The 23,809-nt window shown below is 57.0% G+C and overlaps 6 protein-coding genes across 7 annotated transcripts; 4 read left to right on the forward strand and 2 right to left on the reverse strand.

Moving 5' to 3' along the window:
- The first annotated feature begins 61 nt into the window (after positions 1 to 61).
- JDV02_008670 (uncharacterized protein) lies at positions 62 to 2,597 on the forward strand. Its single transcript, XM_047990290.1, has one exon. The coding sequence runs from the start codon at positions 255 to 257 to the stop codon at positions 2,520 to 2,522; it is 2,268 nt and encodes a 755-aa protein (XP_047846297.1). The 5' UTR covers positions 62 to 254; the 3' UTR covers positions 2,523 to 2,597.
- Positions 2,598 to 4,418: 1,821 nt separating this feature from the next.
- SIP5 (SNF1-interacting protein) lies at positions 4,419 to 8,220 on the forward strand. The gene is made up of 2 exons (XM_047990291.1): positions 4,419 to 5,601; positions 5,662 to 8,220. Exons 1-2 carry the CDS (start codon positions 5,260 to 5,262, stop codon positions 7,861 to 7,863), a joined length of 2,544 nt encoding a protein of 847 aa, XP_047846298.1. The 5' UTR covers positions 4,419 to 5,259; the 3' UTR covers positions 7,864 to 8,220.
- Positions 8,221 to 8,653: 433 nt separating this feature from the next.
- On the reverse strand, positions 8,654 to 10,515 carry JDV02_008672 (uncharacterized protein). The gene has a single exon (XM_047990292.1). The coding sequence runs from the start codon at positions 10,454 to 10,456 to the stop codon at positions 9,299 to 9,301; it is 1,158 nt and encodes a 385-aa protein (XP_047846299.1). The 5' UTR covers positions 10,457 to 10,515; the 3' UTR covers positions 8,654 to 9,298.
- A 328-nt stretch (positions 10,516 to 10,843) lies between these two features.
- JDV02_008673 (uncharacterized protein) lies at positions 10,844 to 12,897 on the forward strand. The gene is made up of 3 exons (XM_047990293.1): positions 10,844 to 11,002; positions 11,126 to 12,067; positions 12,125 to 12,897. Exons 1-3 carry the CDS (start codon positions 10,909 to 10,911, stop codon positions 12,772 to 12,774), a joined length of 1,686 nt encoding a protein of 561 aa, XP_047846300.1. The 5' UTR covers positions 10,844 to 10,908; the 3' UTR covers positions 12,775 to 12,897.
- A 158-nt stretch (positions 12,898 to 13,055) lies between these two features.
- Positions 13,056 to 15,473, forward strand: JDV02_008674 (uncharacterized protein). The gene is made up of 4 exons (XM_047990294.1): positions 13,056 to 14,471; positions 14,553 to 14,690; positions 14,785 to 14,943; positions 15,135 to 15,473. Exons 1-4 carry the CDS (start codon positions 13,332 to 13,334, stop codon positions 15,387 to 15,389), a joined length of 1,692 nt encoding a protein of 563 aa, XP_047846301.1. The 5' UTR covers positions 13,056 to 13,331; the 3' UTR covers positions 15,390 to 15,473.
- A 21-nt stretch (positions 15,474 to 15,494) lies between these two features.
- Positions 15,495 to 23,657, reverse strand: TOR1 (Non-specific serine/threonine protein kinase). Of its 2 annotated transcripts, XM_047990295.1 has the most exons (5): positions 23,227 to 23,657; positions 23,110 to 23,177; positions 20,836 to 23,057; positions 16,241 to 20,737; positions 15,495 to 16,183 (listed from the first exon to the last, which is right to left on the reverse strand). In XM_047990295.1, the coding sequence occupies exons 1-5, from the start codon at positions 23,289 to 23,291 to the stop codon at positions 15,740 to 15,742; spliced, it is 7,296 nt and encodes a 2,431-aa protein (XP_047846302.1). In that variant the 5' UTR covers positions 23,292 to 23,657; the 3' UTR covers positions 15,495 to 15,739. The 2 variants fall into 2 exon arrangements, with proteins under 2 accessions (XP_047846302.1, XP_047846303.1); XM_047990296.1 differs by having other exon boundaries at positions 23,110 to 23,657.
- Between the last annotated feature and the right edge of the window lie 152 nt (positions 23,658 to 23,809).

The following is a 23,809-nucleotide window of genomic DNA, read 5'->3' on the forward strand; positions in this document are numbered from 1 at the left end:
CCTCGTGATGGAACATGGCGGAATCTCGCTGACTGATCACCAAGGAGACGTCTGGGCGCATCCAGTTTCTTTGCTTGGAGGCATGGATCTGCGTCAGCTCTCTATCAATCAAGCTCACTCTTCTTGTTTCTCTTTCTCTGAACATGGATGACTACTCGTCTGTCGTGATCTTCAGCCGTTTTTCGCGATAGCGTTTTAGGATTCCGCGTTGTGCCCGTTTATCTGGCCGCAGGCAACGTCTCCGCCTCGTCGTCATGGACGAAACTCTAGAGCTCCGCTGGTCGAGCACGTACTCCGTCGTGTCTCCAGACTCAATCGGCATCAAGAACCTTTCTGGCGACAAGATCATACTTCCTCAATCCGCCCTCGAGCAGCTTCTTGCAGCTGCATCGCCGCGACGGTCAGCCGGAGCGACCTTTACCTCGAACGATCCCTTCAATCCATATAGCGTCGGCTTTGTGGCCGGCCGAAGCCAAGATGAAAGCAGCCAACAGCTTCCGCACCCGCTCACGTTTCGACTGGTCAACCCGAAAAATAACAACACTGTCTTTGCGGGCATTCGCGAATTTTCTGCTCCCGAGGGGACGTTATGCCTAAGTCCATTCCTGGTCGAAATGCTGGGGATCGAAGAGACACAGCTAGCATCTGCGAAGGATGCGGATGCTCAACACGCTGTGGATCCAATAGCTGAAGACATAGCTTCTGAATCTCCTCGCATCGAAGTCCGCGCCAAGCAGCTACCGAAAGGCACGTACGTGCGATTACGACCCCTCGAAGCGGGCTACAATCCAGATGACTGGAAGTCTCTCCTCGAACGACATCTCCGAGAGAATTTTACGTGTCTGACCAAGAATACCGTGCTATCGGTTCATGGTGTTCGAGGCGAGACGTTCAATTTTTTGGTAGATAAATTTGCGCCAGAGGGTGACGCAGTCTGCGTCGTGGACACAGACCTGGAAGTTGATATTGAAGCACTCAATGAGGAACAGGCACGGGAGACTATGCGCCAGATTATGACGAAGAATCAATCCGCGACCACGAGCGGTAGCTCCCCTGGCGGCGAGCTTAACATCTGGAAAGACATGCAGGGTCAGGTTTCGCCCGGGGATTACGTTGATTACGTCTTGCCGTCCTGGGATCGCGCACAACCATTGACCATCGTACTTGGCGACGTTGGAAGCGAGGACATGCTCGATCTGTTCGTCACGCCAAAGTCGTCTCAGCAACGGGCGTTGCCACGGGCCTCAACTCATGTCTTCGGGAACTTCGACCCCCCTGAACAAGGACGCAAAACTATCTCAATCTCACCATCTAATGTGGAAATGCAAGGAGCCGAGTCGATCCTTGTGTCGGTACACGCGTATCATGCGCCGAGCGAGACGCACGAACCATCGTCCTATACAATCCGAGCTATGGTCGGCGATGCTGACAACGACGACACTACCGACGCCATGGATGGCATACAGGAGCACAATAAGGATGAGGAACAGTGCAAGAACTGCTTGCAATGGGTACCAAAGCGGACCATGATGCTCCACGAGAGCTTCTGCAGGAGGAATAACATACTCTGCCCGAACTGCAAGTCTGTCTTCAAGAAAGATTCGACCGAATGGGAAGCACACTGGCACTGCCCGCACGACAGGGCTTACGGAAATTCGGCAGCGAGCAAGGCGAAGCATGACGAAGACTACCACGCGGATCGGCAATGCCCTTCGTGCGCCTTCTCGACAAACTCTCTTGCAGACCTTGCTCGGCATCGGACATCAGTCTGTCCAGGCAAGCTGATTCTGTGTCGCTTTTGCCACCTCGAAGTGCCACAGGAAGGTGATCCTTTCAATCCATCTCCAGAAGTTGCCTTGTCCGGCATGACGGCGCATGAATTAGCAGACGGGGCCCGAACGACAGAATGCCACCTCTGCGATAAAATCGTTCGATTGCGAGACATGGAGACTCATCTCAAACACCATGAATTGGATAAGGTCAGCCGTTCAAAGCCACAGATCTGTCGTAACGTCAATTGCGGCAGAACATTGCATGGCGTTGGACCGAAAGGACAAGTCGGGGCCAACACGGCCCAAGGACAAGGGCCCGGGAACGATATGGGCCTTTGCTCGCTCTGCTTCGGCCCGCTATATGTGAGCATGCATGATCCTGAAGGAAAGGCGCTGCGTCGGCGGATAGAAAGGCGGTATCTTCAACAGATGATGAGCGGTTGCGGGAAGTCGCATTGTGCCAATGAATGGTGCAAGACGGGCCGCGCCAACATGGGCCTGGACCCCAAAGGGTCCTCTGCCCAAGCCGCCCTGCCACTTGTCAAACCACTGCTTGAGAAGATTCCGAACCCCGCAGAGCCGGCGTACTTCTGCGTCGATGATGCGAACCAGAGGCGGAGGAAGCTGGCAGAGATGGTTGCTGCAGAGAACGTGTGGGAACTCGAGTGGTGCGTGGCGGCGGCCGAGGCAGAAAGGGGTAATCTGGACAAGGTGAGGGAATGGCTGCAGGCGTGGGCACCAAAGCGCTAGATCTTTCAAGAAGCATACAATGGGCGGAGTTGGCATTGAACAGCATATACTAAAGATACCCAGGAAAGGCATAGGCAACGCATTTGAGGCCGAACTATGAAATACATGTTTCGAAATTACGTGCGATGAGGAAAATGACCGTAAACGATATGATTGTCATGTGGTTAAATTCGGATGTCCCATCATCTACGAGGACATACGCCACAGGGTGTTTAACGATGTCCGGATTGTGTCTGGACAGTCTCCGATTTCACTAATCAATAACTGACTGTGCGCGTTCTGCGCCTGGTGAGTACTACATGTAAAGCGTAGGTGAACACGTTGGGCGGCGGGGCCAATCTAAGAAGGTCTCCTGGACTTAAAGCCCGCGGCATTCGTGCACAGCTCCAGCTCAAGGCGATTGATGTCTTGGCGATGCCGAGCCCGGCACCGCTGCTGCCATATTTAGTGCACGCGTCAGTGCAACAACACTGGGGCTTTTCGATGATGACGGAGAGGGTGGCACAGCGCACAGGACGTTGCGTGTCCCTGGGTGCACACAGGTCGACGCGCAAGCTTTGTCGCCCCCGTGGCGTGGTAGTAGCTGCACGGTGCGAGCTTCCAGCTGCAAGGATGAAGCTCGAGACAGACAGGCAGTGCGCAGTAGGTACGTACTACGTAGTACTTGGTGCGCCCTAGGTATCCGACTGCAAATAGTAAGTAGGGAAGCCCCTCAGCGCTGGCCCATTTGTGGTGCTGGATGGATGGCACTTGGGGGACATGCCAGATGGATGAGAGGTAGCTGCTGGGTGGCCGATATTTACTTCGTAGGGGGGCCCACGGAGCGTCCGGATGGCTCGGGACAGGGCAACGTCGGCCGGCTGTGGCTCGCCACGCGGTCAGGGAAGCGGGAGGGACACGGACAGACTGAGGCGTGGACTACGAAACATACCTACCTGGACATGTACCTATGCAATGATGTTCGGCGGGTTGCCAAGCCAGAGAGAGCATTGTCGTGCAGTGGTCCTTGGTGAGTCTGCTGCGTCCATGCATGCCCAATTGCCTACCTCGACGCCACATCGAGCACGACGCAGCAGGCAATCTACATGCAGTAGTAGTATGGATCTCTCGTCAGTCCAGGGATTTTGTCTGGGGGACCTCAGCAGCGCGGGGCGTGATGAGCTCATGACCGCAGTGGAGACTCCAACCCTTGTCCCAATGCTGCTTCGCTCCCATCTGCCCCCTCATTGCCTCCACTTGTGCTGCTGGCAAACAGCTCCTCGCCAGGAGCGAGTGCTTGGGTACTCGGTACCTAGGCTACGTGTACTAGGCGGGGGTATCGTCCAAGATATGGCAGCATCCGTTGCGTTGGGCGGACGCAAAGAGCTACGTACTTCATACAGACCGCCGGGATGCGCCATCAGACAAACATACGAACAGACAAACCTGCGACGTAGGGCCGATAAGATGAGTTCGAGACTCGGACGCCCCTGCGGCAGAAGACAGGCAATTTTCCCGCTGGCGTTGTAGCCTTTTTAGCGGATTCTTTGTGCCCTCGACACGCTTTCAGACTTGCCGGATTCGTGCGGCTTGCTGAGGTGGGCGTCAGGTAGCGTCTCGTAACTGCTAAACTTGTTGGGGGGGTTTGGAAAAGCAGCCTCCTCACTCACCTCTCTTGACGGTTCTGGAGCGGCCTGTTGCATCTGATACTGCCGTCTGTGACCACCTGGATTCGGTCGGTCCCGCGGGAGGTACTTTGACGATACATGGTTCGCCGTAGCGGACTGCACCCAAGACGCGGTACCGAGCCCCGCCGCCCGCGGTCCCCGTGCATACGAGGGAGCGCTGTACCTCGTACCTCCAGCAGCGGCGACGACGACGACGCCATCCGCCTTGGCCGTCCCACCTTCCGGCCAACCGCCAGTACCTCAAGCGCCTCGGTGCCAACGACGGCGAAGACGACGACGACTTTCTCCTCCGCCACGCCGTGACCTCCTTCGTCCCTGAGCCCGCCCGCGTCCTGTCTCTTCATTGCGCCCCGCGAAAAAGGCATTACAAGGTTTCTGCAGCTCAGGTCGCGTGGAGTCGTCCCGACAGACTTTTGTGCACCACGCCCGGCCATCGACTTTAGCACGCGCTCTATACCTTGGTCTCACCAGTGCTCACCCGACCTGCTCCACCTCCCACCCTCCTCCTCCTCCTCCTCCCCCACGGCGGCCGCCTTTCGTTGTTTCATCGCTCCGTTGCCGAGTAGGCCGCTTTTGTTTCTTTCTCCCGTCATCAGCCCGCAACATCGACCGACCGACGACGGCCTCACTCGCCATCTCTACGACGACGCTCCCCCCAGCAGTTCTTCCAGAGCCGCCCCCGCCCGCACCGACATGAACCTGCTGACGGTGCCCGCAATCTGACGCCTTTCTGTCGGACGCTGCGTCTCGCCGGGGCGTGTAGACTGACGCCCGCGTGCTCGGCTTGTACGCGCATACGCCCACCGACTTCCCGAGCACACCGACCCCTTGTACGACAGCCTCGTTTGCTCTAGTCCGCGCCAGCTATCTTGTTTGCTAGGACCGAGTGCACCATCCCGCTTGCTGGTGCTTTGCCTTTCTTTTAGGCCTGCTGCTCCGAGCCCTTCTCCTCACAACTGGGCCGATAGACTCAGGGTTGTGGCCTTGACCGTCGCGGCCACCACTTGCCTCTGTCGTCAACTGCTACGATTCCGCTCGATCCGATTATATTGCAACTCAGGTTCTTTATCATGGGCAATTCAAACACAAAGGAGTCGCGCGGCGAAGGCGGCGAGGGCCTAGACGCTCGCCGGAATGATGGCCGACCCCGCCGCATGAGCCGAGGCGATCTCGGCGGTCTCCTGAGCCTGCAGACCGGCTCTCGCGAACGAGAGCGCCAGGATGCCCCGTTTGAACGTCGGGAGACAAGACAGGAGCGCGAGGCCCGGAGACTAGAACGAGAGCGCGTTGCCCGTGCCAAGGAGCGAGAGCGTAGCATGCGCGAGGAACACATCGACGGCGGCTTCCTTGTCACTTTGGGTACCTACACTGGCACCGAGGACTTCAGTAAACCAGTTGTGAGGCAGCTACAGGTGAGTCGCTTGACCTCTATCTGCATATTTTGAAAGCTGCAGATCTAACCCATGTCCCAGATTGAGCGGAAGATCGCCCCCTTCTGGCGTGGCTTGAATGACTGGTCTGAGAGCTGGGCGGAACATCAACTCGTTGCGGCGGCCCGTGGTCTCCCCATTCCCGCAGCGGATGCACCGCCCGACCCCGAACTGATGCCTCGCCCCGTCCCGCCTACGTCTGCATCCACACAGAATCTCAACAATTTGACAGTGCCTTTGGGGCCTCGCACGATGTCTGCGGCCTCGGATCGCAGTGAATCCGCCAATGGATCCAACTTACCATCCCCTACTACTGGAGGGACAGCAAAGAGCTCATCGATAAAGCCAAGGGCGAAGGCGCTTGCAGCTGCTCTGAGCGTGAGCTCCCGGAACGCCTCATCCACCGATCTGGCGCCGAAAGAGATGATGCTGCCTCATGATCCGTTCATCAACGGCCAGCCCATCGAAGTCTACCTATACAAGGACGCTTCGGAGTGCCCAATCTGTTTCCTCTCTTACCCTCCCTATCTCAACCGCACTCGCTGCTGCGACCAGCCTATATGCAGCGAGTGCTTTGTTCAGATCAAGCGCGCGGACCCGCATTTGCCTGAGCATCACCCCGACGGCGCTGCCCGGGACCCCAACGAGGGTCTCAATCCCGACGACCCCCCAGAAATGCTCATCTCGGAGCCAGCAGCCTGTCCCTACTGCCAGCAACCCGAGTTCGGCGTCACGTACGAGGCTCCACCATTCCGACGAGGGTTGGTGTACACAGCGGCACCCTCTAATTTTGGGTCAACAGCCATGTCGTCACAGAGTTCACTCAACTCAACCCTGCCACCTACATCCCCTCAGCAACATGGGCGTAGGCGAACGCATAGCTTGTCGGCGACGGCCCCTGGTGTCATCACCACGGACCGCGTGCGACCGGACTGGTGTACCAAACTGGCGTCTGCACGGGCACATCAGGCGCGCCGCGCAGCAGCAGCGACTGCCCTCCATACAGCAGCATTCCTGGTTGGCGCAACTGAACAGCGGTCACTCTTGCGCGGCGGACGTTTCGGTCGTAGAAATACCGGTACCGGCAGCAACGGCACGAGCACTCCAGGACCCGAAAACGGCACTTCTGCCATTGGAGCACCTGATGGCTTGGAGCCGGGTGAGCGGGGCTCATCTGCTGGTCGTGGAGATGGGACTAGGCGGACCAGAATGGAAGAATTGGAAGAAATGATGTTCATGGAGGCGGTACGACTGTCGTTGGCCAGCGAAGAGGAGCGCAAGCGAAAGGAGGAGAAGGCCATCAGAAAAGAGGCCAAGAAACGCCAACAAGCCGAACGAAAGGCACAGAAGAAGCAAAGCAAAGATCCTTATGGAGGAGCCTTGAGCGGCGCTAGCGGCAGTAGCCTTTCCCTCGGACTTGGTCGCAGGAGGGGAAATAGCGCCGCAAGCAACTTGAGGATGGAAGTCACTGCCCCAGGCGCGTCACAGTCTCCGAGAGGCGACGAATCCCCGGCGTCGGAGCACGAGGATAACGTTGGCAAGGGCAAGGGCGTCGACAGAGGGACATCAGAGCCGACAACCCCGGCGACCACGGGACCATCGCTTCCGATACCTACGACGAGCCCGCGCGGGGGGTCTCACCTACGGCAGATGAGCAACGCATCCTCCCTCGGGTCGTCTCTTGCCGATACACCATCGGGCAGTTATTCTGGCCCTGGCTTCGTGGGGCCTGAGGGTACCGGCAGTTCGCGTCAAGGTCGGAACGATGACGGAGATGGCAACGAGCCCTTGTTCAACTTTCGAAGCCTAGCGGAGCTTGTCGGTGTCAATATCGATGATGGATCTGCAAATGCAGGCACAAGTGGGGGCGCGGAATCGCCACAGGCCGCGCATGACGGTACAGGCCGACCTCTTTCTCAAGTCAAGGAGGACGAAAAGGAAGAAGCCGAATCAGAGCATGTGGAAGCTCGTGAATCAGAATCGGAGAAGCCCAGTGGTGGAGCCGCAGACAATGTCGAAGACCTCGAAAAGACGATTACTCTCCCGCCGCAGGTTACACTCACGCCGCAGGGGTCGTCGGCCGGCAACGGCGCCGAAAGTGCAGAGAACAGCCGCCGCATTGCGCTGTGCCCCGAGGTGACCTTGACACCAGAGACGCCAGTACCGCTAGACGAGTCTAAGACGGAGGACAAGCGGCTAGGGCATTCCAACATCATGGAGCAGGCGGCGCCCATTGCTCAGTGAGGGCAAACCGCGATAGGTTGTTTCTGGGGGAGGATAAATCAAGCAACGGGAGCAAGCCTCGTCACTTCTTTGGAGGCTTTGTATATTGTATACAGCAGCATGTGATGGTATTACAACGAGCGACGAATGGATTCTGTTCTGGGCGCATGAGGTATGGGCAGAGTCTTGCGTGGGAAAGTAGGAAGACAGGCACCTCGATGGTGGTGTCATCAATATCTAAGACTATTTCGGCACTTTGCCAACGTTGTCTGATTCCATCGCCTGGATTGACCATGGGGGGCATAGAAAGTTTGTTTGTGCTCTACCCACTTGGGTAACAAAGCTCTAAAGTAGGTAGCAAGCGGTAGTGATACGACGAACAAGGCCGCTCGCGGCGCGTACTGCCATTCGGCCCATCCCATTCATCCGTGAAGGCGTGACCGCAACGTGACGCTGATAAAATTGGGGTAGAGTGGTGGTGCCTGGGCATGTTTGCCCTCAGAGTTTGCCTTTTGATGAGCGAGTCAGAAAAATAATAATAAGCAAGGTTAGTAGGATGGTAGGGTAGGTAGAGGACGGAGTAGATTTTAGAAGTTAGGTGGGGAGGTTGTTGTGGGTGGGGGGAGCGGGGGTGGATGCGCGGCACCACCTACGAAGTGCCGAATGGCGGGCGTGCACGCGCGCGATGCGTCCCGATCGGGACGCAAGGCTCATGCGTGTGTGTCTGACATCCTAACGTCCTGGGCTGTCGGGTGGTGTGGTTGCTTGCGCAGGGCCACGACGCGGCGGCTTTTTGTCTTTTGTACATGACGTCGGGTTCACGAATATAAAGACCAGACAAAGCGCCCCGGGTCATTTATGGGAGTTTTGACCATTTCTGCTCTGTTACTCAGGTATTCTGTTTCCTCGTCTATTTACTCTATCCCCACGACCCTCTTCGTAGTCGTGGCGCCAGCCGAAAGAAAAGCCACGACCTTTCCGCCGACCACTTATTACACTCTAAATAAAGGGTGGGGTATCAGAGCCTCATCCAGGGCCACATTTCGCACCATGAACGCCGGTACCAGCGCCGATTCTGCCGTACTAGAAGAATACGGGATAACGAGGCATCGGGACGACATCGACAGAGAGCACTCGGTTCAAGGCTCGAGCCACGTCGGACAGCCAGTGATCGAACACACAAAACGGCGAACGGCGCCCAGGATGGGAAGAAGACGTGACAAGGTATGGATCAAGCTCCTCCAGTTGCAGGATCGGGCTGCAAGGTCGAATGCGAGTGACGGATGCGGCGAAGGGAGCAGACAGGGCGCCAGGGACGACAAGAGATAAAGAGAAACGGCGTCGATGCCAGGTCAAGTTTGGGCGACCTGACTTTGGCAGTGGGAGGGAGCGAAGGGGGGTATCAAGTCGGGGTTTAGCTCCTCTTATTGAACGTGAGCTACGGTTCTGAGTCGTCCTATGACCCGTCACTTAGCCCGCACTCTTGAAATTGCGTTTGGAACTTGTGCAGCCACTTGGAGAATTCGTCGTCTCTGTCGCCTTGCCAGTCGCTCTTAAGCAACTGGACCGCGATGGACGTCTCGGTCATGCAAATGTCCATGGTCGTGTCGGCAAGTTCCGTGTCTTGATCGTACAAGGCATGAGCGATGGCTTCAAAATGATCCGGCAGCTTCTCCAGGACGACGAGAGCGTCCTCGAGACGCTTGCAAACGTCGATGGCAGCGCCGCGGGAGGGGGGAGGCAGCGTGGGGGCCGTCTTGATGCGTCGCTTCACCACGGCTTGGTAAAACAGATATATGAGGCCAAGCCGCTTGATGGCAACGTTCAGTCGGGGGCGGATCTCGTGCGGATCGTCAGCAGGGATGGGATCGGGCCCGCCCATGAGCTGGTCGACGAGGTCCTGGGCTTCGTCGGAGGAGTTAACACCGTCGTCGTCCTCTTCGTCCTTGTCCTCTTCGTTGTCTTGGGCCCCGTCGGGCTCCTCCATACTCCACCCCTTCAGCTCAACGCGGATATCTTTGAGCGTATCTCTCCAATTGTCAATCTTTGCAGCAATGTAGCCCTTGACGCCTACTTTGGCCATATCGATGATGTTGTCGCAGGCGCTCCAAAGCTTGCCCACGATCAAGTTCGGGCTGTTGCTGGCAGGCGCGAGACAGCCATCGAGTGGGATCCAGCTGAAGAGCTCAATCAGTCGCGTCAAGACTAATCGGCAGTAGACCACGAAGTCTGTTCGAAAATGAAGCGTGTAGTCTTCGGCGACGCAACCTTGTGCAGCCGTCACCAGCACCGCCACCGGGGATTGCATCAATTGGGTGATGACAGAAACCGCCGCCTTCGGACTGTAGGGCTCGTGGGTCAGGAGCAGCACGATCTTTGCGCTGTGCGCCTTGATCAACTCTGCACAGTCTTTAGCGAGAGGGACGGCGTCGACGGCTGGCGGGGACGTTTGTCGTGAGACGCGGGGCGCCGAGGTGGACGAGGTCGGGGGACGGGAGGATGGGGGAGGGTTGATTTGTTCCAGGACGTCCTGGAGATTGCTGAAGAGCGACAGAGCCGAGGTGACGATGGCGTTGAGGCTGGCGACCTCATCTGCCAGCGATCTCGTCGCCATGTTGCTTGACGTCCCGAAGCTGGAGCGTGGTGGAGGCGATGAGTTGAACTTTTTTTCCCTGCCTGCGCGGAAAGTTGGAGGGGAACTACGGCCGGTTCGCTTGCCCAAGTTGCCCCTCCATTGGGCTACACTGTCAGCCCAGACAGCTGGCCGACTTTTTGCCGCCTGAACACACGGAAGCACGCACTGCAGCTGCTGGAAAGGCCCCACACCCCAGCGGCCACTGAAACTGCAAGGCCCGCCCGCCCGCCACAGGGCAGATCCCACACCCCGCGGCACCACCACTGAGTGGATGGGTGAGGCTTGGGCCACCCACATGCCACCCAGCTGCCCCTGGAACGGCTAGTGCGGCGGATCGGTCACCGTGTTCTGTTGCAGCAACAGGGGAGCTCCGACCCTCTCCAGCTTGCAGTGTTCACCTCAACATCAACGCCAAAAGTCGTCGTCTCACGATGCAGCAGCCACGGTCTCTGGTGCTGTTGGGCGCCATCTCTTCCGTCACCGCGGCTGCTGCGGGCAGCCTGCCGCGCGGTGTCGGCCCAGAATGTATGTCCGTTCGTCCGTCCGCTCGCTCGCTCGATCGCCTTGTCCGTCCTGTGTCATGCGCGTCGCTGCTGTCGATCTACAGTTGCCCCGAATGGCACTGCAATTGCTGACCCGCGCGTGCAGTTGAGTCGTACTACGTTAGCAAAACCGAGTTTACTTGTATAACGGATGCATCCATCAAGCTGAGCTGGGACCGAGTCAACGACAACACGTGCGACTGCCCTGACGGATCCGACGAGCCAGGCACGGCCGCCTGTGCCTACCTCGATCCCCTCTCGCCGCAGCAGCCCCTACCTGGCTCACCTTCTGGCAGCACGAGCACGAAAAATGCGCTCCCGGGGTTCTGGTGCCCCAACAAGGGCCACATTGGCTCCTATGTGCCCTTCGTGTACGTAAACGACGGCGTGTGCGACTACGACCTCTGCTGCGACGGCGCCGAGGAATTCGCCGGCGTTGGGGGCACAAAGTGCGAGAACCGCTGCGTCGAGATCGGCAAAGAGCATCGCAACTTGGAAGAGGAGAAGCGCAAAAACATGGAAAAGGCGGAGAAGAAGAGAAAGACGATGGCCAAGGAGGCCAAGGAGCTGCGCCGACGCGTGGAGGTGCGCCTGGCTGACCTCGTCGACGAGATCAAGGAGCTCGAGGCCAAAAAGGACGACTTGCAGAGGAAGTTTGCCGCCATCGAGCTCCAAGAGAAGGGCAAGGTAGTCCGTGGCGAAGGCGGTGGAGGCAAGCTCGGCGTCCTTGTCGGTGTGGCCAAGGCCCGGGTCAACGAGTTGCGCAACACCCTCGACGGCGTCTTGCAGCAGCGTAACAATCTGCGTACCCAGGTCGACGAGCTGGAATCGATTCTGCGCAAGTTCAAAGAAGAGTATAACCCCAACTTCAACGACGAAGGCGTCAAGGCCGCGGTCAAGTCATTCGAGGACTACTCGGCACGCCAGGGAATGGAGGCCAACGATCAGTTTCCCGACTCGGAGATTGAGGAGGTACTCAAAGAGGACAGTGATACAATTGGTGTGAACTGGAAGGAGTTTGAGGAGCTGGGTGATGACACCGACATCCGTAAGTTTTCTGTCTACCCAGATGTTGCGCGCCTGATATTGAACAATTTTTCTCCAGTGTACAACTTTGAAGCATACTTGCCTTCCTTTCTCCGTAACCTGATTCACGACAAAGTCAACTCGCTGCGAGTGTGGCTCATTCAGAACGGTATGCTGGCTGACTCTGGCAAGGCTGGGACTGAGTCACACCTCGTCAAGGCGGCTCGCGAGGCCGTCGAGGCCGCTGACCGCGAGCTCAATGACAAGATCCGGCGCCGTGGTGACGAGCAGGATGACCTGAAGAAGGACTACGGGCCCCAAGACATCTTCCGAGCTCTCAAGGGCAAGTCAGTGAGCATCGAGGCAGGCGAGTACACGTATGAGCTCACGTGGCTGGAGCGGACGTCGCAGAACTCGAAGAAGGGTCATGGCAACACCAACATGGGCAACTTTGCACGTATCGACCGGGAAATGGCCGACGATGAGGAACGTCTCGACGGCAAGAGTCTGGGCAAGGGAGAGAGGATGGTGATGCGCTACGAGGGTGGGCAAGGGTGCTGGAACGGACCGCAGCGACGGACCGATGTCTGGCTGGGATGCGCCGAAAAGGAGGAGGTCTGGAGGGTCAGTGAGGCGGAGAAGTGCGTCTACAAGATGGAGGTCGGCACTCCCGCGGCGTGTGAGCCAGCACCAGCCAAGGCTGGTCATGCTGGCAAGGATGAGTTGTGAGGGCCATTGTCTAGAAAGGCCATGTAGGACTATGTGCTGCAGGTACGATGGTAGGAAGCATAGATGTAGACAGCCAGTTGAACTTGCTATGACGGCCCGTTAATGGGCATCGTTTTGTATTCCATCGAGACTGTACGATGTATTTGTCTAGAGCCTCGAAACGTGTGTGCGGCGGTAGTCCCGTCAGAGGTGTCTGTGGCTGCGCAAGTGCCGCGCTGCGCATACCAAGTTAGCTACCTAGGTAACTAGTGGCGTCCCTCCCGGTCATGCCCCGCAGCGAACCTCACTTCGCCATCGAACCTGACGCCAACGTATTTCATCTTTTTGAATATCTGCTGCATCTCTTACTGCGCCTCGCTCTGTTTGCGTTTGCATATGAGTTTCTCCGTTATATCTTCATGTGAGACGTGAGCAGCAATGTAAAGCGGTTACACGGCAGCGTCCAATCCAATGCCCACCTTGCAATAGTAACATTTAGGACACCTCTCTCTCTCTCTCTCTCTCTGTCCCGATCATCAAGGGCGACAGCCAGACACGCTCCTCGCCCGTCGCCAAACATGAAGACCCTGTCCATGACCCTGCTGCCCCCGGGCAGCCGCCGGCTGTACACACTCTGCCTTCACCTCGCCGTCGGGGCCTCCATATGGGGCTACAACATCGGCATCCTGTCCTCGATCCTGGTGCACCCGGGCTGGAGGGCCGCGCTGGGCGGCTCGCCGTCGGCGTCGCAGCGCGGGCTCATCACGGGCATCTACTACCTCGGCACGTTCCTGTCGTACGTGCTGCTGTCGCACCCGCTGGCGGACTGGCTCGGCAGGCGGTACGCCGCGCTGGCGGGCACGATGGTGCTGTGTCTCGGTGCGGTGGTCATGGCCAGTGTGAGGGACGGAGGCAGCAGCACCGGCGGCGGCGGAGGAGGAGGGGCCGTGGCCGCCATGGCGTGGGGGAGGTGGATTTGCGGCGTGGGCGTGGGAGTCGTGAGCACGACGGTGCCGCTCTATCAGAGTGAGGTGTCGCCAGCCAAGGAACGAGGCAAGTTCGTCACCATGAACCACGTCGGATTCATCACGGGACTCGCCACTGGCCTTTGGGTCGGCTATGGCATGACGTTTTGGAAAGGCCCCCAGGGCGAGTTCTGGGGCTGGAGGGTGTCTATCCTGATCCAGCTGTTGCCGGCCATCGTCTTCGCTGTCGGATTGCCCTTTCTCCCCGATACACCGCGATGGCTCGTCGAAAAGGGCCACATGGAGCGCGCCCGCAAGGTCCTCTTCTGGCTTCGCGATGGTACCACCTCCCGCGAGGCCATCACTCACGAGCTGCACGCCATCAGCGCCGACGTCGAGTCCCGCCACACGGCCCTCGCCTCCGCCTCGTCTACCACCACCACCACGACGTCATCATCGCCCTTCGTCGCGCTGACGCTGTCGCTCTTCCGCGAGCCCGCCCTCTTCGCCCGCCTCTGGCGCGCCTTCCTGCTGCAGTTCATGGCGCAGATGTGCGGCGCCACCGCCATGAAGTACTACCTGCCCGCGCTGCTCAAGGCGCTCGGCGTGGAGACGCGCGTCGCCCTCATGGCCGGCGCCGCGGAGATGACGGTCAAGATTGGCATGACGGTCCTCGAGATGTGGGTGATTGACCGGTTCGGGAGGAGGGCATGCCTCGTGGGCGGCAGTCTGGTCATGGGCGTCGCGATGCTGGTACGTGTTTCTCGAAAGACTAGCCAGCCAGCTCGTTGCATTTTTGGAGAAAAGTCGCTGACCCTAGGCCGAGCGCATCAGATCAACGGAGCGTTGCCGCTGGCCTTCCCCAACAATGCCAACAAGGCCGCCGACGTGGTGTGCATCGCCTTCATCTTCATCTACGCCATGGGCTACAGCCTCGGTCTCGGACCCGCCGCATGGGTATACAGTTCCGAGGTACGGCGTCATACACTTCCCCTCTCTTCTAGAATTCTCCCATTGCCCGAGTTTTGCCCCGAATTGCTGACCGTCTGCCTGCGACGATTGCCAGATCTTCCCCACGTCGGTCCGCGCCCGTGGCCTCAACTTTGCCGCCTCGGGCGGTTCCATCGGCAGCATCATCGTCGCGCAGGCCTGGCCCGTCGGACTGGCGCATCTCGGCAGCGGCATCTACTTCTTCTTCATGGCCGTCAACTTCATCTGCGTACCTGTACGTGAAGTTTCTGCGTTGCTTTCTCCCTTTCTTTTTATACCGCCATTACTTTGCTTCGCGTTTGCCAACAGCCACGCCACGTTGTGGGCGTCTCGTGACGCTTTCTCTTCTTCTTCCTTCCTTCCTTCTTTCTTTCTTTCTTTTTTGCTCCGACAAGGGCAATGGATCTCAAACTGACTTTTGCGCAGGTCATCTGGATGCTTTACCCAGAGACAAAAGGCCGTGCTCTCGAGGACATGGATAGCCTTTTCGGCAAAGCAACCGATTCTCGGTTCCACAGCTCAGCTTACTTGCAGCTAGATGGCTCTGAGGCAGGCGATGAGTGGACGGGAGACCATGCTGGCACCTCGGGGACGTCTTCGGGGCGAGCGCGCCCGCGCAACCAACGCAGGGGAAACACAGAGCAGGACGAAGAGGAGGATGCGCCACTCCTGAGTCGGTAGGGTGCGATGATAGGCTACGGCTTGCAACGTTTCGCGCCTTGCACGCATAGTGCTAGCCTAGCTCAACTTTCAACGATGACATGTGCACCTGAACAGCACAGGGGAGTTCGCAGTTGGGTGAATGATATCATAATTATAAACATATAGGCACGCTGTCTAGCCATGACGTTGCAGCCCCAGCCATCCCGGACGCACCCAAAGCACGTAGCAAACCCCTCAAGCTACTCCTCAACGCCGCTCATCGTTCGCTGGATATCAAAATAACCAGAAAGGCCGTGATCCACGCGTGACAACTCCCACCCCGAAACAGAAGGATGGCATCGACCTGGAGTGGTGATACTCTTGAGTGCTTACCAGAAGCTGCACCAGCCAATGTAATGCTGGCAAAGGTTCTCGAGCTTGGTGGCTTCAACAATCAGCTTGTTCACCTGTTTATCGACGTCGAGCTCTTCGCCGCTCTTGAAGTCGCGACCAGTTAACTTCTGCTGCACGCGGTCGAGAACTTCCACGGCTCTGGCGTTCTGGCTCTCGGTTTCCTGCGCTCCATTGACCATGTTGCCTTCGTGAGCCGCAGAGCTGTTGGTACGCGCCCTCGTGCGAGCCACAGGCGGACCAGAAGGCTCGCCATTAGCGAGCATCTCCGACGGCGCCACGTCTGAGTCCAAGATGGAGTGTCGTCGGGCACGCGCTGCAGCTGGACCGGCAAGGGCCACTTCACGCTCACTCTGGAAGTTGGGACCGGTCGGTGAGGCAGCGCTGGTCAGACGCCACGTGAGAAGAGGATCGTGAATGAACTAGACTTCTGTCAGCAACAGTGCACGGCGAACAACGAGAATACCTGATGAACTTACCGCTTCCAAGACCGCCATCACGCTCTCCTTGTTTTCTCGAAGCACCCTCATCACATGTTCACACGTGATTCTGAAACTGCCCTCGATGTTGCTGACTTCCATGGCGTAGGTCAACATGCGAGTGAGGCGGAACGGCACGCGCTCGGGATACTTCTCGCGCTTCATGGCCACCTCGAAGCAGTCACCAAAGTCGATGTGGATGATTTTGCCGGTGATCCGGTCAAGCATCAGGTTGGACGGGTGTCTGTCACCCAGGCCAAGGATATATCCCACCATCGACATCACGCCCAAAGATCGAGTGTAGTTGGTTCGGCGTTCGAGCCATGCCTCTGACGACTTTGACTTGAGCCACAGGACCCGGTACAGATCCTGCCCAGTAGTATTATCGAGGGCATATCCGAACACCTCGACCTTTTGCATGAGTGTCAAGTTATCGTAGTCAGGCGCCATCTGCAGCATGATGCGATGCTCAATGTTGAGCAGGATCTTGCGGCTCTCGCGATACTCCCGGATCAACACGTGCAGGGTGTCGCTATTGGGCACCCAGCCGAAAAGGCCAGAGTTCTGTGATAGCGGTATTGCCGGATAGCGTTGAATATTGAGATGGCGCTTGTAGCATTCAGAGTCATTTGCGAGCAGCGTGTTGCACAGGCCGAAGAGCTGCATCACTCTCTCATCCTGACGGATGTCCTCGTGGCCCTTTAGCAAGAATGAGTACGACACGCCGTCGCTTCCGTTGGCATTGAGCTTTCGTGGTCTTTGTTTGGAGTTGATGACGCTGAAGGTTGAGTCGAACGACATGATCCTGACGACAGGCTGTCCGCTCTTGTAGGTACCGGGCACCGCGAGGTCGAGGTTCTTGGCAGCAAGCAGCTTCGGCGAGCAGTACGTCAGCTCAAGGGTCGTCACCTGAGGCAACTGGCGAGAGATGCGTCGGAAGACTTGGTAATAAAGATCCCAAGCCTGGTTCAGGTCGTTCACGTCCTTGGTCGATTCGTACTGGTGGCACCATTCTTGCGCTTCTTTGAGATCTCGACCAAAAGCTTGAGCAAAGGATATTTCTCGCAGTGTCTCTGGACCACGTTCCAATAGATCATGGAGCGGCTCTAGCGTTGCAAACATGCCTTCGATGTTGTGGTCGCCGAAGTAGAGGCGCGACGCCTCCTCCAAGCCCTCATGCCAGAGCTCATGCCAGAGCACGGCTACGCGGATTAGCTCGTGGCTCACAGTATCAGCTTGTGCGACTAAATTTGCGCTGTGCTGGCGCATGCTGTCCATGATCTGTGCCGCCGACCTCGACCGCCGCGTGTTTTGCCAAGATTTCATGGCCACGGTGAGGGGGTAAACCAGCGCTTGAGGATGTGTCCTACCCACATCAGCCAGCAAGTTTTGCACAGACTGCTGAACCCGCTTATGTGGCTGGTTGATGCGGGCAATGAGCTGTGGAATGACCTCCAGCCAAGTGTCGATGCTGACATTGGCCACGCCTTCCATGACCGCAGAGTTAACCTCCGAGCTCCCACCATGAGTGAACCATAGCGTCAGAAGCCGAAGAGTGTCTTGGAGAGAGCTTCCGGCGGACAATGCTATTGACTTGAAGAAGCCTTGGATAGACGGGACAACGTGCTCGATGATCATCGCCTGGTCTGCGCGCGAGAGCTGGCCGTCGTTCCTTGCCGACAATGTCTGAACGATTTCAAAGTTGGCCAAGGCCCATGCGTGCCAGGCTTTATACCAGCGCGGGTTGTATTTCGTCGCTTGAGAGTACGATGTCAAGATCTCTTGGACCTTGGTGTACTGCCAGTTATCCTTGTCCAGGGCGATTTGCCACTCGCCCTGCCGGAGGTAGCATTTGGCTAGAAGTACGGTTTGGTCGTACAATGCGCGCTGGGTCTGTGGGCTCATGACAGACTGATCCATTTGGTTGGGGAAACCATACTCCGTGGGAATATTGATGTCGCTGCCTGCCTGAGCAGTAAGATGCGCTTTGGCCACATCTAGGCGGTGGGCTGTATCGTTGGTGAACCGCTGCAAACAATACAGCGTCCGCTCTGCGATGCCGTCTCGCCGGCCGATGGGCTGCTGACCCAATTCCCACTCGTACTTGAGCATGGCATAAATGACTTGTGCTGGAGGGCTTCGAGCCGGCGCCGAATTGGACCGCTCATTCTTACTCTCGCTCCAGTATGGGATCATGCTCTCCAATGGAGCCTCAGAGCCGATGAGTTGCTTGAGAGACTTTTCTGCAAGACCCATGCGGCCTGACTTGCGACACAAGTTGGCGAACTTGATCCACATTCGCATGTTTTCTGCAGGGGAAATAACCAACGCTCTCAGTCGAAGCATGCGGTGCCAGACCTCCACGTTGCGCTGGCAGCCTTGAAGCCGCGTTTCCCATGTCCTGCGCATGGTAGCCTGCTTCTTCTCATCGCACTGCTTGTAAACAATGAGTTCTTCGAGTTCGGCCAACATCTGAACGCGGACCACGACTTGGTAGGCGCGATTGTACGATTCGCTAACGAGAGCACTGAGCTCTGTGTCCAGGCCCTCACGAGCTTGCTCGATACAAGCTACTGCCTCACGGAACTGATTTCTGTGAAGCGCAAGGATAGCTCCGAAGAACGAGCGGTCAGGGGAATTCCGCTTGAGCGATGACAGGTAGTTATCCATCGAGTCCCATTTGCCTTGACCCCATGCAGCGGCCGTTGCTAGGGGTGCAATCATGCGCTGAACTTCCGGAGCCGAATTGGACCAGGTACTGCTCGTGAGATTCGCGAGTGCATCCCATTCACCCAATGCGTGTAGACAGCGCATCTTACCCATGACGATATCGATGGGCACAGGTTGATCCTCAGGGACCTCTCGTTCACGCGTGTTGTAAAATGACAGCGCTTCCTCCCATCTTTCGAGCTTCTCAAACCAGGTTTCCCGGAGTTGGATGCCCTCCTTGTATAGCTGCGCTTTGCGCAAGATACCAATGGCAGCATCAGACTGCTGCAGCTGGTTGTTGATGACAATGAGGGCTTCGACTGCGCCACTACTCTGGTCTTGTAGAAACTCGAGCTCCTTATAGTGCAACGCCTTTGCATAGGCATGGCAACGAGCCGCCTCGCGGCCAAGAACCCGAATATCAATGGGCAAGGCCTTATCATCATGCTCCATAAACTCGGCAAGATTGAGAAGCAAGCCGAGCAGATCAGGCGGGACATTCTCTGATTTGATGGCACTCTCAATGTTCTGGATGAGTTCTTCCTGGAACTGCTCGTATAGCTCGCTCCAGCATGACACAAATGCAGAGTTGAACAGCTCCCTAGCCAGAGGGAGGTAGACGCTAGCCAAGCTTGCACACGCACGGAGTGCATGATTCGGCGACTCTGTCAACAGGGTGGTGCTGAATCTTCGCAGCCATTCTTGCCAGTCTTCTTTTGTCGACTTGCCGCGCGTGTCCCATGCAGCTTTTAGGTGGATGGCATTCATCTCGAGCTTCTTCGTCCCCAGATCGGCCAATGGCGTGTCATCTAAAAGATCCGCGAACCGAGACTCCGAGCTCAGGTCCTGTGGAAGCACCTCTCCCTTCTGCAGCTTGCTGACCAGCAGTTCGTAGTTGGAATGCTGAATCTGATGCTGGGTGATGACTTTGTTGACAGTACCCATGAAGTGCAGGTAGTCTTTGCCGAGCTGTTGTATCAGAGCGCAAAGTGTGTCCAGAGCGGCAACCCGGAGTGCGGGCTCGCCGATATCCAGAACTCGTGTGAGTGGATGGATGATTTTGGCGGCATAGTCATTCAAATTGACTTGACGTGAAATCTTGCCAATGGCGTCAATGGCATGTTTTCGAATGAACGTCGGCTGGCCTTGCTTCTCGAAAGTGCGCACAATGACGGGTATAATAAGATGCATGTACTCTTCTGCGCTGGCGCCGAAGACGAGAAAAGCATGGAGCACGCGCTCGGAAGGGGTTCTCTTCGCTGACGAGTCCTTGTGCAGCACGCCAAGCATGAGCGGCAGTATCCCAGCCAGGTAGATCTTGAATTCACCCTCCAGAGAGCGTGAAATGGCCTCCACCAGAGACAGAATCGTGGTCTGTAGAGACGTAGACTTGTGCCAGTACTCTTGGAGAATTTCAATGATCTCTGGGAGATAGTTCCTGATATGCTGACGCACGATGCTGACAAGCGTCGCTAGCTGGTTGAAATAAGACTCGAGACGCGTAGATGCCGAGGACCGGATGACGAGCAGGAATGCTGGAACAATGCGGTCCAGGAAGGATACACATTCCAGGCCGAGCGTTCTGAAGATATTCATAATGGCTTCTATCACTGCAGCGTGATGCTGTGCCAAGGAATGATCCTTGAGAATCTGCAGAAGAGCGTTGATGACGACCGTTGGGAAATACTCTTTGTTAGAGGGCGTCAACCCAGTCATCATGAGAGAGATGTCGGTCATTTGGTTGGACTCGACCCGCCTCTGCAATTCTGGCGTTTGCTCTTCGACTTGCTGCATTTGACAGTCAGTGGCTTGTTGCTTTCACAAGTCCCCCGTTGAGCGCCAAAAAGTTTGTTTAGGAAGTTGACGAGAATCGGCTTGTTTCTTACCTGATGTTTGTACGGGTCAAGCGCGCCCAGAATACCCATCAGCTTGATGGTTTCTTGCCTAAGGGGCCCTCGTTGCCCTTCAGTGCGGATTATGCCTTGGAGAATTTCAAGGAGTTGCGGGTATTCGAGATATGGCTTGATCACGTATCCTGAATTGCTTGCCAGCTGTCCCAGGGCATTGAGCGCGGCCTCACGTTTCATGTTCGAGCTCTGATCCTGCAAAGCATCCAATATGAGCGGCATAAGCCGGTCCTTGTAAGGAAGCATGTCCTCGCCACCAACGGTGGCGAGCTCTCCGATCGCCTTCAGAATCGTTGCGGCAACCGAGGGTAGCGGATCGCTGGCCTTTGGCAGCAGGACCGAGATCATCGGCTCCACGTATGGCTTGATGAGGTTCTGGGCATTTTGTACCAGGAGCGTCAATAGCTTTGCGCTTTCCTCCTTGTTGCGAGCGACGTCGGAGAACTCCAGCTCCGTAAGCATCTGGATGAGCGTCTTTCGCAGTGACGGAATGACATATGCTGGGTTGTACCGGGCAAGACGGCCTATGATCGAGATCGCTACCTCACGAATGGCGAAGATCTCGTCGTTGAGGGCAAAAAACAAGATGCGAATGTTCTCTGCCTTAGCTAGATGCCGGTCAAATCGCTCGTCCAGGGCTGCCAAAACCGTCCGTCGTATGGAAGGTTCAGGGTCCGAGACTCCAACGGTGAGCAGCTTCTCAATGACATCGCCCACGACCTGCAGGGCATGGTAGCTCGTCTGGTTCACGATAGGATCCCTGACGTAAAGCTGACAGCATGTGAGGGCCGCTGCTTCTCTGATCTCCGGGTCCTCGTCCTCGACGTACTTAATCGCGACATCTCGTACGAATTCGTTGAGGATGTGTCCAGAAAAGTCGAAGCTTCCGAGCGTGTTCAAGGCGAGTTTGACCTCTGAGCGCCGATTCTCGTAGGCCTGGGGATCCTTGGCGTCCTTGGCAATCGTTGGCACCGATGTGAGCGTATTCGGCTGTGGTGCCCCAAGTGGCTTAAATGGCTCGCCGCAAAGGACGACGCTGAGCATGTCGAGCAGTCGCTCCTGAATTGTCGGCTTCACCGGAGGTATGTAGAATGCCATATCCACCAACGCTTGGGTCAGTTTCGGCGTCAGGTCGCAGGCAAAGATGGGGTCCAAAAGGGCCTCCATGTATTTGCTCAGAGTTTGGCCCACAGCAACTGCGAGGCGGCTGATGCAGTCGAAGACAGGATCTACCGAGCCTCGCTTTCGAGATTGGACACTGAGGCCTTCCCTCACATAAATGAGAACACCATCCAGGTACGGGGCAATGGCGCTCTTAACAGAGTTGGCGATGTTGCCAATGGCGAGGAACGCATCGTTGCGCTCCTTGTCCTTCTTCAACATGCCAGACAAATAAACCATGAACTTGTGCAGCCATGTGTGCGCAAAGTCGGCGGGTGAATAGCTCGCCAGGTCGGGTATGAGCAGGACGACGGTGTTCCTGATGCTCGGGTCTCTGTGGTCCTTGTGCTTGAAAACAATGTCGCAGGCTTCTTGGTAATGCTCTTGCATGTACATGCCTCCTTGCTCGAGCAGCTCCTTCAAAACAAGCAGCGAAGCGTGAATGGACTCGACGGTGTTAACTTTCAGGCCCGCGCGCGCCTCGCCGAATATTTTGCCCATCCATAATTGTCGCATTTCTTGATCCCGCTCGCGAATTATGCGGAAACAGGCGCTGACGGTTTCAGCCGACGTCGTCCGAATGAGCTTGCGAGTGTCTCGTAGACCGATCCAGATCCAGTCGAAAATGGTCGGGATGTACTGATACATCAATGTTGGCGCGTTTCTGGCGAGTTCGCGCAATACCAAAACGGCACTATATCTCCGCTCCTCCACTCGGTCGTTCTGCAGCCATTCGAGGGCCGTGTTCACCTCAGATTCGACGAGCTCGGATATCAGAGATCCACCAGGCCGGCACAACTTCCCAAGGGCAACGGCAGCCGGTTGCATGGGATTTATGTCCTTTCCGCGAAGGATGGTTTTGAGGTTTTGTGTAAACCGTGTGTATTTCATTGCCACATCGACGCCCTCGAATTCCACGAGCGCGTCGAGGGCATAAATGCCACCCAGGCGCTCCGCCGAGTCGCTCCCATGTGTGATGAGTTGAGTGATCTTGTTGTTTACTGCATTGTAGAATCCGATGAACTGTTCCTGATTCAAGTCTAAGGGTATTATTAGCTCTGCAGATGCGCCCAGAGGGAGCAGGTTGCCTACCTCTGTGGCAAACGACCACCATGTCTCTCAACTGTATCGCTGCGCGTTTCCGCGTCTCGTCTCCGGCGCTTGGGACGTCAGAAATCTCGGTGTATTGAAGAGCACGAAAATACCCACCGAGACCGCAATCCTCGCGTGATGTGTTCCAGTCGCTCAAGAGCGACTTGCTGTTGCTGCGCCATCCTCCCCAGCTTCCGACCTCGAGCTTATGCCCAGGGCAGCATGAAAGTATGCGTCGAGTAGAGCAGAAATGCCTTGTGATGTCGAGTCGTCGAGCCGTGCGTGGGTGAGATGTGCCGCCCGCGGTCGTCGGGTGCAGCCCAGCAGAAACCGGGTATTGTTTGTCGCCCCTCGTGCTTGCGGAAAGAAAGAAAAGAGAGGGACTAAATGGCGCGCTCGCACAAGTCGCCAGGTGCGAGAACAAATCGCACAAACATGACACACAGGTCTGTGCCTCAGTGTGTGCGAAGTTGCAGCTGGGAACCAGCTGGCGGCGTCGATGAAGGAGGTGGGAAGCTGTGGAAGTTGCTTGAGTGCCGAGAGTGGCAGCATGCCAGCCAGCCTCGATAGCTGCGAGGTCAGGCGCGGCCCAAGTCACCTACCTAGCTTCAGTGAGTGGGTATCACATGGGCGCCGTGTGCGTCACTGTGCGCCACACTGCTGCACGCCTAGAGTTTGGCAGTAGTGCGTCTGGACAGAG

The sequence above is a fragment of the Purpureocillium takamizusanense genome, chromosome 8 (genome assembly GCF_022605165.1).
Source record: "Purpureocillium takamizusanense chromosome 8, complete sequence".
NCBI lineage: Eukaryota > Fungi > Ascomycota > Sordariomycetes > Hypocreales > Ophiocordycipitaceae > Purpureocillium > Purpureocillium takamizusanense.

Bases quoted from the DNA above. Each gene is read 5' to 3' on its own strand.
- JDV02_008670 (XM_047990290.1), top strand. From the start codon at position 255: ATGGACGAAACTCTAGAGCTCCGCTGGTCGAGCACGTACTCCGTCGTG.
- SIP5 (XM_047990291.1), top strand. From the start codon at position 5,260: ATGGGCAATTCAAACACAAAGGAGTCGCGCGGCGAAGGCGGCGAGGGC. The intron at 5,602-5,661 runs GTGAGTCGCTTG...CCCATGTCCCAG, and splicing joins CAGTTGTGAGGCAGCTACAG to ATTGAGCGGAAGATCGCCCC.
- JDV02_008672 (XM_047990292.1), bottom strand. From the start codon at position 10,456: ATGGCGACGAGATCGCTGGCAGATGAGGTCGCCAGCCTCAACGCCATC.
- JDV02_008673 (XM_047990293.1), top strand. From the start codon at position 10,909: ATGCAGCAGCCACGGTCTCTGGTGCTGTTGGGCGCCATCTCTTCCGTC. The intron at 11,003-11,125 runs GTATGTCCGTTC...CCGCGCGTGCAG, and splicing joins GCGCGGTGTCGGCCCAGAAT to TTGAGTCGTACTACGTTAGC. The intron at 12,068-12,124 runs GTAAGTTTTCTG...ATTTTTCTCCAG, and splicing joins GGGTGATGACACCGACATCC to TGTACAACTTTGAAGCATAC.
- JDV02_008674 (XM_047990294.1), top strand. From the start codon at position 13,332: ATGAAGACCCTGTCCATGACCCTGCTGCCCCCGGGCAGCCGCCGGCTG. The intron at 14,472-14,552 runs GTACGTGTTTCT...CGAGCGCATCAG, and splicing joins TCATGGGCGTCGCGATGCTG to ATCAACGGAGCGTTGCCGCT. The intron at 14,944-15,134 runs GTACGTGAAGTT...ACTTTTGCGCAG, and splicing joins TCAACTTCATCTGCGTACCT to GTCATCTGGATGCTTTACCC.
- TOR1 (XM_047990295.1), bottom strand. From the start codon at position 23,291: ATGGCGCAGCAACAGCAAGTCGCTCTTGAGCGACTGGAACACATCACG. The intron at 23,178-23,226 runs GTGGGTATTTTC...TGACGTCCCAAG, and splicing joins ACGCGAGGATTGCGGTCTCG to CGCCGGAGACGAGACGCGGA. The intron at 23,058-23,109 runs GTAGGCAACCTG...TAATACCCTTAG, and splicing joins GGTGGTCGTTTGCCACAGAG to ACTTGAATCAGGAACAGTTC.